General features: G+C 66.3%; 1 protein-coding gene across 2 annotated transcripts; it reads left to right on the forward strand.

Moving 5' to 3' along the window:
• Window positions 1–131: 131 nt before the first annotated feature.
• RASAL3 (RAS protein activator like 3) lies at window positions 132–13,648 on the forward strand. 2 transcript variants are annotated; one of them, XM_052798898.1, is made up of 19 exons: window positions 132–181; window positions 2,652–3,066; window positions 5,114–5,232; window positions 5,373–5,457; window positions 6,681–6,769; window positions 6,867–6,955; window positions 7,032–7,164; window positions 7,580–7,678; window positions 8,307–8,843; window positions 9,436–9,580; window positions 9,768–9,912; window positions 10,387–10,623; window positions 11,166–11,367; window positions 11,517–11,626; window positions 12,285–12,597; window positions 12,688–12,816; window positions 12,906–13,105; window positions 13,211–13,286; window positions 13,362–13,648. In XM_052798898.1, exons 2-19 carry the CDS (start codon window positions 2,652–2,654, stop codon window positions 13,509–13,511), a joined length of 3,273 nt encoding a protein of 1,090 aa, XP_052654858.1. In that variant the 5' UTR covers window positions 132–181; the 3' UTR covers window positions 13,512–13,648. The 2 variants fall into 2 exon arrangements, with proteins under 2 accessions (XP_052654858.1, XP_052654859.1); XM_052798899.1 differs by having other exon boundaries at window positions 11,517–11,620.
• The last annotated feature ends 983 nt before the right edge of the window (window positions 13,649–14,631 follow it).

Here is a 14,631-nt window from a genome sequence, read left to right on the forward strand (position 1 = left end):
TCGGTGGGTCCCAAGCCATGGCCGAGCGTGAGCCCGGCCGAACTGGGAGCGTAGATAACATCATCGGGGCAGAGGCGGAGGTGAGGGTGTGACTGAAACTCCTGCCTGGTCACATGGGGAAGCCACGACAGGAACCGGGGCAGCCGACTCCGGGTGCCGGAGCAGGCAGAGAACAGCCGAGGTACCGCGGGACGGAGCGGGGGTACGTGGGGGGGGCACCCTGGGGTGATGCTCCAGTTTTGGGGGTACACAGGGGATGCGGGGTGCTGGGGCAGGGTGAAGCAGCACCCTGAGGAGTAAGGGGTGCTGCAGGGGAGGGTATGGGTGATGGGGTGCTATAGGGTGCTGCAAGCTGGGGTGGGGACCCCAAAAATGCTGGCACCCCCCCCGCCCAGGGTTTGGGCACCCTCCGCAGCTCAGCTCTAGGGTGCTGGCACCCCTAAATTGGCAGGCACCAAAGCCGTGGGTGCCCACAGCCGGCTGCCACCCTGGGGGATGGTCCTGGGGTGCAACCGGCCCCGTCCACCCCCCCAACCCTGGCCCGCACCCATGTGTGCACCCTGGGGTGCTGGGGGGGGGTCCCCAAGGCCTGGGCTCGGCGCGGGGTGCAGGTGCCAGGAGGAAATGCCGTGGCGGCGCGAGGGGAAACGCGGCCGTGGCGGCGACGGAAGCATCTCCGGCACCCGCCTGCGCTCGGAGCCGAGGTGGTGGCGGGCCACCTGCCTGGGTGTCACCGTGTCCCCGGTGTCACCGCGCCCCGGGTGTCACCGAATCCTGATGCTGCCGCACCCCCGGGTGCCACCGCGCCCCGGCAGGGATGGGTGCTGCAGGGGGCAGGGGCTGGCGTGGGTACGGTGGTGTGGGCACCCGCTGGGTGGGGGACCTGCTCCGTGGGCAGGGGCATCGGCACCCACAAGATGGGGACCCCCTCGGTGGGCAGGGGCACCCCAGAACATCGGCACCCACAAGATGGGGACCCCTTGGTGGGCAGGGGCACCCTGGGGACATGGGCACCCACAAGATTGGGGACGCCCCTCGGTGGGCAGGGGCACCCCAGAACATCGGCACCCACAAGATGGGGAACCCCTCGGTGGGTAGGGGCACCCCAGAACATCGGCACCCACAAGATGGGGACCCCTCGGTGGGCAGGGGCACCCCAGAACATCAGCACCCACAAGATGGGGACCCCCTCGGTGGGCAGGGGCACCCCAGAACATCGGCACCCACAAGATGGGGACCCCTCGGTGGGCAGGGGCACCCTGGGGACATGGGCACCCACAAGATTGGGGACGCCCCTCGGTGGGCAGGGGCACCCCAGAACATCGGCACCCACAAGATGGGGACCCCCTCAGTGGGCAGGGGCACCCCAGAACATTGGCACCCACAAGATGGGGAACCCCTCGGTGGGTAGGGGCACCCCAGAACATCGGCACCCACAAGATGGGGACCCCTCGGTGGGCAGGGGCACCCTGGGGACATGGGCACCCACAAGATGGGGACGCCCCTCGGTGGGCAGGGGCACCCCAGAACATCGGCACCCACAAGATTGGGAACCCCTCGGTGGGTAGGGGCACCCCAGAACATCGGCACCCACAAGATGGGGACCCCTCGGTGGGCAGGGGCACCCCAGAACATCGGCACCCACAAGATGGGGACCCCTCGGTGGCCAGGGGCACCCTGGGGACATGGGCACCCACAAGATTGGGGACCCCTTGGTGGGCAGGGGCACCCTGGGGACATGGGCACCCACAAGATTGGGGACCCCTCGGTGGGCAGGGGCACCCTGGGGACATGGGCACCCACAAGATTGGGGACCCCTCGGTGGGCAGGGGCACCCCAGAACATCGGCACCCACAAGATGGGGACCCCCTCGGTGGGCAGGGGCACCCTGGAGACATGGGCACCCACAAGATTGGGGGACCCATTGGCGGCTGGAGCACCCACAGAAATGGGGACCCCTCGGTGGGCAGGGACGCCCCACAGCAATGGGCACCCTAGGGTGCCCCAACGTGGGTGCCCAGATAAGGGTGCCCTGGATGAGAGGACCCAAATAGGGGTGCCTGGATTAGGGTGCTCTGGAGAAGGGCACCCAGGTAGGGGTGCCCGGAGAGGGGCACCCAGATAAAGGTGTGTAAATTGGGGTGACAAAATAGAGGTGCCCCAATAAAGGTGCCTGGATGGGGGCACCCAGATAAGGGTGCCTGAATAGGGTTGCCTGGGTGGGGGTGCCCAGATAAGGGCACCTAGATGGGGGTGCACTGGGTGTAAGCACCCAAATAGGGGTGTCTGGATAGGGTGCTCATATAGGGTGCCCGAATAGGGGCACCCAAACGGGGGTGCCCGGGCTTGGGTGCCCAGATAGAGACACCCAGATAGGGGTGCCTTGGATGGGGGTCCCCTGAATGGGGGTGCCCAGATATGGGTGCCTGGGTGGGGGTGCCCAGATATGGGCGCCCAGATAGGGGTACCTGGATAGGGGTGCTTGGGTGGGGGTGCCCCAAAAGGGATACTTGGGTGGGGCACCCAAATAGGGGTGACTGGGTGGGGATGCCAGGTTGGGGGGGTGCCCAAATAAGGGTGCCCTTGCCCCCCGCCCCCCCATGCCAGCCCGTGGACACCCCGCGGCTACCGTGGCTCTCGCCATCCCACAGATGGAAGTGGAGAAACCCCCGCTGGGACCCGAGCCACCGACTCTACTGAAGACCTACAAATGGCGAACGGCAGCACCCATGGGTGACCGAGAACCCGAACGGGGCACGGGGTCCCCGGGCAGCCGGCGTTGGACCCGGTTGCAGGGATGGAAACGTTCCTACAGCCAACCCGAATCTGATAGCCCCGATGATGGGGCTGGAAAGGGGAGCTCCGGCTTGGGGGCACCCAAAGCCAGCACCCGCCGGTCCCTCTTCCAACGGGCTTTTTCGGCCCCCTCCAAGGGGACCAAGGAGACCCGGGGACCCGAGGGTGGCAAGGCCACCCTGCAGAAGTACCTGCGCTCCATGTCCAAGAGGAAGGGTCACGTGGAGAGCGGTGCCAGGGCTGAGCAGGTGCTCCACGACGCTGTTCCAGGTATGGGGGTGATGGGGAGGGTGGGGGTCAGGGTGCCGGTGGTGGGTGATGGTGATGGGGTAGGGGCGGTGGTGGTCGGGGAGGAGTTGGGGGTGATGGGTGATGGGTTGGGGGATGATGGGTGGTAGGTGGTTGATGGGGATGGATTGGGGGTGGTAATGATGGGTGGTGGGTTGGGGGGTGATGGGTGCTGATGGGTGATGGGCTGGGAGTGATGGGTGGGGGGTGATAATGATGGGTGGTGGGTTGGGGGGTGATGGGTGCTGATGGGTGATGGGCTGGGAGTGATGGGTGGGGGGTGATAATGATGGGTGGTGGGTTGGGGGGTGATAGGTGATGGGTTGGGAGTGATGGGTGGGGGGTGATAATGATGGGTGATGGGTTGGGGGGTGATAGGTGATGGGTTGGGAGTGATGGGTGGGGGGTGATAATGATGGGTGATGGGTTGGGGGGTGATGGGTGATGGGTTGGGAGTGATGGGTGGGGGCGATAATGATGGGTGATGGGTTGGGGGGTGATGGGTGCTGATGGGTGATGGGTGGGGGGTGATAATGATGGGTGATGGGTTGGGGGGTGATAGGTGATGGGTTGGGAGTGATGGGTGGGGGTGATAATGATGGGCGATGGGTTGGGGGGTGATGGGTGCTGATGGGTGATGGGTTGGGAGTGATGGGTGGGGGGTGATAATGATGGGTGATGGGTTGGGGGGTGATGGGTGATGGGTTGGGAGTGATGGGTGGGGGGTGATAATGATGGGTGATGGGTTGGGGGGTGCTGGGTGATGATGGGTGGGGGGTGATAATGATGGGTGATGGGTTGGGGGGTGATGGGTGCTGATGGGTGATGGGTGGGGGGTGATAATGATGGGTGATGGGTTGGGGGGTGATAGGTGATGTGTTGGGAGTGATGGGTGGGGGTGATAATGATGGGCGATGGGTTGGGGGGTGATGGGTGCTGATGGGTGATGGGTTGGGAGTGATGGGTGGGGGGTGATAATGATGGGTGATGGGTTGGGGGGTGATGGGTGATGATGGGTGGGGGGTGATAATGATGGGTGATGGGTTGGGGGGTGCTGGGTGATGGGTTGGGAGTGATGGGTGGGGGCGATAATGATGGGTGATGGGTTGGGGGGTGATGGGTGATGATGGGTGGGGGGTGATAATGATGGGTGATGGGTTGGGGGGTGATGGGTGCTGATGGGTGATGGGTGGGGGGTGATAATGATGGGTGATGGGTTGGGGGGTGATGGGTTGGAGGGTGATGGGTGGTGATGATGATGGGTGATCAATTGGGGGTGATGGATGATGGGTTGGGGGCTGATGGGTGGTGGGCAATGGAGATGGGTGAGGATCTGGAATGCAATGGGTGATGGGCGGTGGGTTGGGAGCAACGGTTAGTGGGTGGTGGTGATGGGTGGTGGGTTGGAAGGCAATGGGTGCTGATGGGTGATGGTGACCACTGGGGTCTGGGAGACGGTGGGTGATGGTGGGAGACATAGAGGGGTGTGGGATGTGGCCAGGCTTTGCTGGTGTTGGGGATCTCCTGCCTGCAGGTGCCCTCCAGGGTTGGGGGGGGGGGGCACCCATGGGTGCAGGATGGCTGAGTCCCACCTGGCCCCAAGGCCCACTCCCGGACTCACGTGGCCCTGCTCCCCGTGTGTGCCCGGCACGGGGCTCGTTGGCGGCACGTGGAGCCGTGCCAGCCCCTGCGGCACCCGCATCTGGCAAAACCGGCTCGGCTCCGGCGGGGACACCCACGGTGCGGGCAGGGCCCTGGGGCAGGGCAGCCAGCCGGCTTTGTCCCCGTCGCGGCATGGCCACGGCCAAGCGTGGCCTGGCATTGCCACGCCGACGGTGGCACAGCCACACGTCCCCCAGCGTTGCCACCCTGGTTGTGGCACGGCCACGGCCATACGTCCCCTGGCGTCACCATACCCATGGTGGCGTAGCCACAGCCACGCGTCCCCTGGCGCTGCCGTGCCGCCCATGGGTGACGGGCGCATGGTGAGCACCCGGTCTCCCCCCGACACCCTGCTCTGCACCCCCAGCAAGCACCCACGGGGTGTCATCGATCCCGCTGGCTCCAGCACCCGACGCCCCGGTGTGGGATGTCTCCAACTTCTCCTTGGTGGACGGACATCTGATCCTCGTAGGCAAGGACGAGGAGGTGAGGACAAGGGGACGAGAGTCCCCCGGGCACCCAGGGGCTTGTGCCGGAGTCCCCTGGGTGCTGGGGTGCACAGATGGGTGCTGGGGTGCACAGATGGGTGCTGGGGACGGCGGTGCCTGACCCCTCCGTGCCACCAGGCTTCGTGCAGGAACAGGAACCGGACGGGGAGCTCCATCTCCGACAGCACCAACCTGTACCCGGCGGGCGGCAGGAGGGACCCCGGTGAGCGAGGTCGCCCCGTGCCGGCACGCACCGATGCCACGGGGCGTTGGCACGTGCTGGCGCGACTCGTGTGTGCGTGCAGGTCCCGTGCGGCTCCACTGCACGGAGCTCCTTGGGCTACGTGCCGTGGCACTCCCCGTGCTGTGTACCGTACGATCATGCGCTGCGCCAGGCATCGTGGCCGTGCCCCACGCCGTGCCCGGTGCCGTGCACCGTACGGCACCCCACGCCGTGCCCCGTGTCGCGCCCACGCCGTGCCAGACGCCAGACTTTGCGCCATGCCCACGTCACACGCCGTGCCCCGTGTCGCCCACCCTGCTAAGCCTCGCGTCACACCGCGTCGCGTCCCGTGCCACACGCCACGCACCGTGCCGCGCGCCGCGCCGGGCACCGCGCCGCGTCCCGTGCCACGCACCACGCGCCGTACCGCGCCGTGCCCCGTGCCATGCCCCACGCCGTGCGCCGTGGCGTGCCCCACGCCGCGCATCACGTCGCGCATCGCGCCCCGTGCCGCGCCCCGTGCCGTACCCTGCGCCGGCTACCGTGCTAGGCACCGTGCCGTGCTTTGTGCCGCGCACCCCGCCATGCCCCGTGTCCCCCACCGAGCCGGGTGCGCGGAGGAAGCGCTGGGTGCGATGCTGCCTCGTACCGTCACCGCTTCCTCCATGCTGCTGCGTCGGCTGATCCGAGCGATAAACGCTTTCGGCTTCCTCCCCGCGCCCCTCACCGGCGCGGGCGGACGGCGTTGCCGCCAGCCATGGGGCCCCGCCGCTGGCTGCTCTGCACCGCGCAGGGAGGTGAGTTACCCGCCACGCCGGCACCGGGGCTGGCACCCACACGGCACCGGGGTGGGGACCATCCTGGATGGGTGCTCGGCATGGCGGCACCGGGGCTGAGCACCGAGGCTGGGCGCTGGCAGCGCGCGCTGGAGCTGGGGCAGCAGGATGCGTCCCTCTGCCCCCTTCTCCCTTGCGCCCATGAGCGCCCATTTTCAGCACCCAAAGCTTGGCTGCGTCTCCGGGCTATAGATACGGTGAGGTGCTGGCAGGATTTGGCACCCAGAACAAGGTGCCTGGGTCCTTCCTCCAGCTTTGGTTGATGTTTCCCTGGGCGGGGGGGTTTCGTATGGGTGTATCCTGCCCCTCCTCAAGCCTGGCACGGTGTTGGGGTGCTCGGGGTGCTGGTAAGGGGGGGGGGGGTCCTGATGTTGGGTGCCCCTCCAGACCTGGCTGCAGATGAGAAGAGCACCCGGGGTGCCGGGAGAAGCACCGAGGGCGAGACCTCCTCCACCTCCCAGTTCACCAACGTCAAGGTGGGCACCCCCCCTCCCCACAGTCCCAGCCCCCCTTCTCCGGGGTGCTCAGCCCCACCCATGGGTGACACGGCAGCCATCTCCTTACCCCGTCCAGGGGTTGTTGTGGAAGAGGCTCCGGGAGCGGAAAGGTCGTGGCGTCCCCAAAGTCGAGACGCCGGCAGCGACGGTCCCCAACGGTGAGAGGTACGGCACCGCGGAGGGTGGCGGCGGGGACACGGGTGCTGGTGAGGGTGCCCCGGTGATGGCCCTGGCCCCGTAGGGTCCCCAGCCGGAGCGGTTCGCGGGAGTCGCTGCTGCCACCTCCCAGCGTGGCTGAACTGGACCTCACTGGGGACAATGTCATCATCCGGCCCGTGCACGGCAGCATCGTGGGCGAGAAGTTTTGCTTTCAGGTAATGTGGGCTTGGGTGGGTGCCCTGAAGGGGCACCCGGGGCACCCTGGGTGGGCACCCAGAGCACCCCAGGCAACCTGAAAGGGACCCCAGGGCACCCCAGGCACCTTGGAGGGGCACCCAGAGCATCCAGAGCACCCCCGGCACCCTGGGGAGGCACCCATGGCACCCTGGGGGGGCACCCAGAGCACCTCAGGCACCCAAGACACCCCTGCACAGTCATCCAGGGCACCCAGGACACCCTGGAGGGGCACCCCGAGCACCCTGCCCAAGCCCCCAGGGCACCCCCGCTGAGCACCCCAAAGGGACACCCCAGCACAGCCCTTAGCCATGGGCACCCAGACCCCCCCAGTGCAGCCCCCCCCCCACCAGGCACCTTAGGGTGCCCCCCCCCAGACACCTTCCCCGCACCCAGGTCATCACGGGCGAGGGCAGCCGGTCCTTTGGGTGCACGTCCCTGGCCGAACGCGACCGCTGGATTGAGAACCTGCGCCGGACCGTGCAGCCCAACAAGGTGGGACCGCGGGGACACCCGTGGGACACCCCCGCCACCCCCAGGGGACGGGAACCCCCAGCACCCAGACATGAGAGGCCACCCGCTGCCCTCCTGCCTCCCCAATGGGCAGGATGAGGCCCGCTGGCAGGGCTGGGTGGGGAAACTGAGGCACAAACCCCCCACCCCACCCCAGAGCCCCGCAGGCACCCACAATCCTGATGTCCTCCTGGGGGCTTGATTGTCCCCCCATGTCCCCTCCTGTCCCCTGGGGGCTTGGTTGTCCCCTTGTGTCCCCTCCTGTCCCACCATGGGTTTGGCTACCACCCATGTCCCCCTGAGGATTTGGTTGTCCACCCGTGTCCCCATGTCCCCTCCTGTCCCCCCATGTCTCCTCCTGTCCCTCCATGTCCCCTCCTGTCCCCATTCCCACCCCGTCCCCCCATGTCTCCTCCTGTCCCCCAACGTCCCCTCCTGTCCCTCCTTGTACCCCCCATTCCCACGTGTCCCCCACGTCCCCTCCTGTCCACCCACAGAATTCCCTGTCCCCCTCAACCCCCCCCGCAGATTCACCCACCCCCTCCACGTCCCCCACTGTCCCCTTGACCCCCCCACCCATGTCCCCCACCCATGTCCCCCACCCCGGCAGGACAACTGCGAGCGGCTGGAGCTGGCGCTGAGCCTGTGGGTGTACGAAGCACGGGACCTGCCACCTCGGCGTCGCCTCCGTTGTCACCTCCACCTGGACGGCACCCTCTTCGCCCGCACCACCGCCAAGGTGGCCGGTCCCGACGGCGAGCTCTTTTGGGGTGAACTCTTCCAACTGGCCGCCCTACCACCCGCCCGTGCCCTCACCCTCGCCCTTTGCCGTGATGACCACCCCGGTCAACCAGTAGCCTCCATTACCGTCCCTTTGGCCGAGTTGGCGGCCGCCCGGCAGCCCTTGGAGCGTTGGTACCCGCTGAGTGGTCCCGGGGGAGGTGAGCGGATGCCATCGGTGAGGGTACGCGGGCGCTACCGGGAGGTGCGGGTGCTGCCCATCGTACGCTACAAGGAATTGGCCGAGTTCATCACCTTCCATTACCGGGAGCTGTGCGCCCATCTGGAGCCCACCATCGCCGTGCGGCACAAGGAGGAGCTGGCCGGTGCTCTGGTCCGCGTCTTGCAGAGCACTGGGAAGGCCAAGGTGGAGCGGGTGCTGGCCGTGGGGGATGTGGGGAGGGTGGGTGAGGGCGAGATGGGTGCTGCCTGGGGTGCCGTGGGCATGGCGGTTGGGGTGGGAGGGACATCATGGGTTGGGGGTGCTGGGAGAGTTGGGGTGGGATGGGATGGGGTGGATGGGTTGGGTTGGGATGAGTTGGATGGGTTGGGTTGGATGGGTTGGATGGGTTGTGTTTGGTTGAGTTGGGATGGGATGGGGTGGGGTGGGTTGGGATGAGCTGGATGGGTTGGGTTGGGATGGGTTGGATGGGTTGCGTTTGGTTGAGTTGGGATGGGATGGGGTGGATGGGTTGGGCTGGGTTGGGATGAGTTGGATGGGTTGGGTTGGGATGGGTTGGATGGGTCGCGTTTGGTTGAGTTGGGATGGGACGGGACGGGACTGGAGAGTCGGTTTTGGTTGGGATGGGTTGGGATGGGATGGATGAGTTGGGATGGGATGGATGGGAACTGCAGTTCAGGGGAGCGCCAGGAGGTCCTGGCGCTTCCCACGGTGGGTTGGTCAAGTCGGTTTGGGGCCGTGGGTGCCCACTGAGCCCTTCAACACGTCCACCCGGCAGTCGTTCCTCATCGACCTCGGTGTGGCCGAGCTGGACCGCTTTGACGACCGCGAGGCACTGATCTTCCGTGAGAACACGCTGGCCACCAAGGCCATCGACGAGTACATGAAACTGGTGGGGGGCAAGTACCTCCAGGACACGCTGGGTACGGCTGAACGTTACAGGTCTCTGTGGGACGTTAGGGGGTGTGGTGGGGCGCAGGGCATGGGCAGAGCATTGTGGGGCTGTAGGACACCCCCAGAACATCCATGGGGGTGTGGCGGAGGCTTGTCATAGCCATGCCCACGGTGGTGGTTGGTTGGTCCCCTTACGGGTTGTCCCTTGGTGCTCAGGTGAGGCCGTGGCCCAGCTCTGCACCTCGGATGATAGCTGCGAGGTGGATCCCAGCAAATGCGCCGGCCTTGACCTCTCCGACAACCAGAACAACCTGCGGCAGGTCTGCGAGGAGACCTTCCAACGCATCGCCGCGTCCTGCGAGTGAGGGACAGCCCCTGCGCGGGCCATGGGGTTGGGCACGGGGATGGCCGTGGGGGTGGGCGCCTGCCCAGGGACGGGCTTGGGGATGGACACTGGCACGGGCAATGGGAGAAGCCTGGGGTGGGCACCGGCACCGTGAAGACCTGGGGACAGGCTTGGAGATGGGCATGGGCACAGGGATGGGCTTGGGGACGGGAATGGGAACGGGCAGGAGGACAGGCACTGGCACCAGGATGGGCGTGGGGATGGGTTTGGGGATTGGCATCATCCTGGGGATGGGTTTGGGGACTGGCACCAGCCTTGGGATGGGCATGGGCACCAGGAAGAAGCCAGGGACAAGCTTGGGGACAAGCACACGGGACTGGCACGGGGACAAGCACAGGCATGGTGGGCACCGTGTCCCACGTGGCTTGCTGGGGTGGCTCCAGGGCCAGCCACCTGCCCCAGCACCCATCAGGGTGTCTCTCCCCGCAGCGCCTTCCCGGCAGAGCTGGGCGAGATCTTTGCGGCATGGCAGGAGGAGTGCGCGGCGCGGGGCAAGGCGCCCATCGGGCAGCGCCTGGTCTCGGCCTCCCTCTTCCTACGGTTCCTCTGCCCCGCCGTCATGTCCCCCAGCCTCTTCGGCCTCGTCCAGGAGTATCCGAGCGAGGCCACTGCCCGTACCCTCACCCTCGTGGCCAAGGTCATCCAGAACTTGGCCAACTTCACCACGTACGTCACGGCAGGGCACAGCACCAGTGCCGGTGGGGAGGGACATGGCCATGGGGAAGCCATGGGGCAGCGGGGACATCCCCTACGTGCTGTGTGGCACATGCCGTGGACAGTCATGGGGCAGTAGGATTGTCCCCAACGTACCGTGGGGTGGTAGGGTTGTCCCCAACATGCCACGGAGCAGCAGGGATGTCCCTTAAATGTCGTGGGGCAGCAGTGACATCTCCTACATGCCATGAACCAGCCATGGGGTGGCAGGGAACATCTCCACTCCATGCATGGGGCTGATGTGTCCCAGCAGCAGGGCCTCACGTTGTCACCTGTGGTGGCCTGACCTATGGGTGGCTTGGTCCAAGAACGTGGCAGTGTCCTCACATGTCCTGGCTCGTAGCCAGGGTGGTGACATGGCGCGGGGTCATTGCAATGACTCGGTGCGTGATCCCGGAGGTGACCTGGCCCATGACCGTGATGGTGGCTCGTGACCACGGTGGTGGCCCAGGCCATTGCCTTGCCCCCAGGCAACCAGACATTGTGGTCCCCAGGTTTGGTGAGAAGGAGGCCTACATGGGCTTCATGAATGAGTTCCTGGAGCACAACTGGAGCACCATGACAGAATTCCTGCAGAGCGTGGCCAACCCCGAGAGCAGCGTCCACATGGCCACCTACGACGGCTACGTGGACCTGGCTCTGGAGCTCGCCACTCTCCACCTCCTGCTCTGCGACATCTTCTCCAGCCTGGACCAGGTGCCACCACCCATTTGTCCCCAAGGGTAGCTGGCGAGACTGGCCACCTCCTTCTCCCCACACAGAGAGCTGGTGTCCACTGCCCCATGGATGGCACCTACCCCAAGACCACCCATTGTCCCCATAACGTCCTTGTCTTGTCCTGGTAGGCCACGCAGGAGGAGCTGGAGCCCCTACCCACCATCCTCACTGCCATCAGGGAGGGGACCCCCGTCCCCGTCTCCGTCCGTCTCAGCTCCACCACGGAGCGAAGGTACCGGTGGGTGGACAGAGGGACATATGGGACCAAGGTGGACGTGTGGGGCCAGGAGGAGCTTTGGTAGAGGCGTGACACTAGGATGGGTTTGGGGTGGTTCTCGTCCTGGCGGGGTTCAGGGGACGGTTCTGGTCCTAGTTGGGTCTAGGGTGACTCTGGTCCAGAATGGGCTCCAAGTCACTGGTCCCAGTTGGGTTCAGGGGATGGTTTTGGTCCCTGATGGGTCCAGCAGATGGTTCTGGTCCCAGTTCAGGGGATGGTTCTGGTCCCAGTTCAGGGGATGGTTCTGGTCTGGACTGGATTTGGTGGATAATTCTGATCCAGGCTGGGTCCAGGAGATGTTTCTGGTCCCAGATGGATTTAGGGGGTGTTTCTGGTGCTGGCTGGATTCAGGGTGGTTCTGGTTCTGGCTGGGTTTGGGGTGGTTCAGGTCAAGGCTGGTCTTGATGCTGGTTCCGGTTCCTGTTGGGTTTGAGGGATGTTTCTGGTCCCAACTGGGTTTGGGGTGCTTAAGGCCCAGGCTGGGCTCAGGAGATGGGTCCAATCCCAACTGGGTTTGGGGTGCCGCTGGTCCTGGCTGGGTTCAGGGTGGTTCTGGTCCCTCCTGGGTCCAGCACCACCCCGGTATCTGGCCATGCCATCGCCCCATCTCCCCTCGCAGCCCGGCGGAGAGCTTCAAACCAGGCTTCGTGCCACCACGGGACCTGAGCAAGCACAGCCCCCTCATCAAGAGCCAGTCCCTCATCAGCATCCGCCGAGTTCGGGGCCGAGAGGATGGGCCGGAACCGGAGCCATCACCGGCACCGGTACCATCACCGCCGTCCAGCCGGGAACGCCGCAACGTGCAACGCACCCAGAGCGTGCCGGCGCAGAGCAAAGCCGCCCGGCGCCTACGCAAGCAGGCCAGCGCCGAGCACGTGGCGGAGCCACCGGTCGATGACAACCCGGGATCCCTCGTGCCCCGCAACGTCCCGGTAAGCCACGGCGGCCGCCACGCCGCCCTCGTGGTGGGGCCGGTGCTCCGAGGAGTACGGTGGTGTTAATAAGCGCCGCCGGTGCCGTAGGGTCACGGGAAGTTGCGCTCGTCGGCGTCGCTACCGCGTAAATCGACGGTGCCGTGGCAGCGCTACGCGGAGGAGGCGGCGGCGGCGGCGGCACAGGGCGAGCTCTACGCCATCCGCCCCTTGGAGAAGGTAACCCCGGGGTGGGTGACAGCCAAACCCACGGGGGTCTCCGCCGATGACCCCCTCCGCGCACACATCCCGTCCTCGTCCCCCTCCAGCATGGGCGGTTGATCGAGGCGCTGCGGAAGGAGGTGGCGGAGAACCGGGAGAAGTTACGGCTGGCGGAGACGCGGGCGGGAGAGATGGAAGTCCAACACTGCGGGTTGCGGCAGGAGCAGGGGCAGCACCGAGAGCAGCTCGAGCGTCTCCGGCAGCAGTTGGAGGAGGCGAACGCCCGCGCGGCCAATTTGGGTGCCAGGTAGGGATGAGGATGGGGAGTGGGTTCCCCAAACCGGTGGGTGCTTCACGCCAGCGGGTGCCCCACCACCGGGTCGGGGTCTTGGCTCATTCCCAACCCAATTAGGCTGACGGCGGCTGAAGGCACCAGGAAGAAAGACCTGGAGAGGCTGAAGACCAGCGAGGAGAAGAGCCGAGAGCTGGTAAGAGCCGGGATGCGGGTGCACCCACGGGTGACAAGAGGGACCCGGGTGGGGGCTGACGCGGTCCCCTCGCAGGAGAGACGGCTGTCGGCGCTGGAGAAGGAGCAGGCGGAGCTGCGGGATGCCATCGCCCAAGCCCTGGGCCGCCCTGGGAGGACGGGACGCCGGACGCCGGCACGGGGTTGGGACGAGAGCGGAGACGACTCTCAGGCCACCAGCGTGTAACCAGTTGCCCCGATGTCCCCGACGTGTCCCTGCAGCCCAGTCACCCGCCGTCTCCTGGGTCTTTCTGAAGGGCGTTTAATCCTGATCCCGCGGGGTGTCCCCTCCCCAGGCAATAAACAGCGCTGGTGTCACCGCCACGAGGTGCTCGGTTGTGTCCTGCCACCGCTCGGGGCTCTGTCCCCAGCACCCTACGCCTGCCTGGGACATCCGAGGACCAGGGACAGGGGTGGCAGGGCCATGGGGACCCCCGGGGACGTGGTCACGGAGACCCTTTGGGCCAGGGATGGGGATGACAGGGCTGCGGGGACCCTTTGGGACAGGACCACGAGGTCCCCTTGGGGACAGCAGGACCTGGGGCAGACCCATGGGGACCTGGGGAAGTGACAGAGGTGTCAGGACCATGGGGACACTTTGGGGGTGACGGGGCCACGGGGACTTTTTGGGGGTGACGGGGCCACAGGGACTTTTTGGGACAGGGCCATGGGGACACTTTGGGGGTGATGGGGCCACAGGGACCCCTCAAGACAGGGCCACGGGGACACTTTGGGGGTGACGGGGACACTTTGGGGTGATGGGGCCACAGGGACCCCTCAAGACAGGGCCATGGGGACACTTTGGGGGTGATGGGGCTACAGGGACCCCTCAAGACAGGGCCACGGGGACACTTTGGGGGTGACGGGGACACTTTGGGGGTGATGGGGCCACAGGGACCCCTCAAGACAGGGCCACGGGGACACTTTGGGGGTGACGGGGCCATGGAGACTCTTTGGGACAGGGCCATGGGGACACTTTGGGGGTGATGGGGCCACCGGGACCCCTCAAGGCAGGGCCATGGGGACACTTTGGGGGTGACGGGGACACTTTGGGGGTGACGGGGCCACAGGGACCCCTCAGAGCAGGTCCATGGGGACACTTTGGGGGTGATGGGGCCACCGGGACCCCTCAAGGCAGGGCCATGGGGACACTTTGGGGTGACGGAGCCATGGAGACTCTTTGGGACAGGGCCATGGGGACACTTTGGGGGTGACGGGGCCACAGGGACTTTTTGGGACAGGTCCATGGGGACACTTTGGGGGTGACGGGGACACTTTGGGGGTGATGGGGCCACAGGGACCCCTCA

This window comes from Harpia harpyja, chromosome 10 (assembly GCF_026419915.1).
Source record: "Harpia harpyja isolate bHarHar1 chromosome 10, bHarHar1 primary haplotype, whole genome shotgun sequence".
NCBI lineage: Eukaryota > Metazoa > Chordata > Aves > Accipitriformes > Accipitridae > Harpia > Harpia harpyja.

What these genes read in the sequence shown, in the direction of transcription:
- RASAL3 (XM_052798898.1), top strand. Translation starts at nt 2,652, where the DNA reads ATGGAAGTGGAGAAACCCCCGCTGGGACCCGAGCCACCGACTCTACTG. An exon ending in CGCATCGCCGCGTCCTGCGA is followed by an intron (nt 9,913 to 10,386) that starts GTGAGGGACAGC and finishes CTCTCCCCGCAG; the next exon opens with CGCCTTCCCGGCAGAGCTGG. An exon ending in ACCACGGAGCGAAGGTACCG is followed by an intron (nt 11,627 to 12,284) that starts GTGGGTGGACAG and finishes CTCCCCTCGCAG; the next exon opens with CCCGGCGGAGAGCTTCAAAC.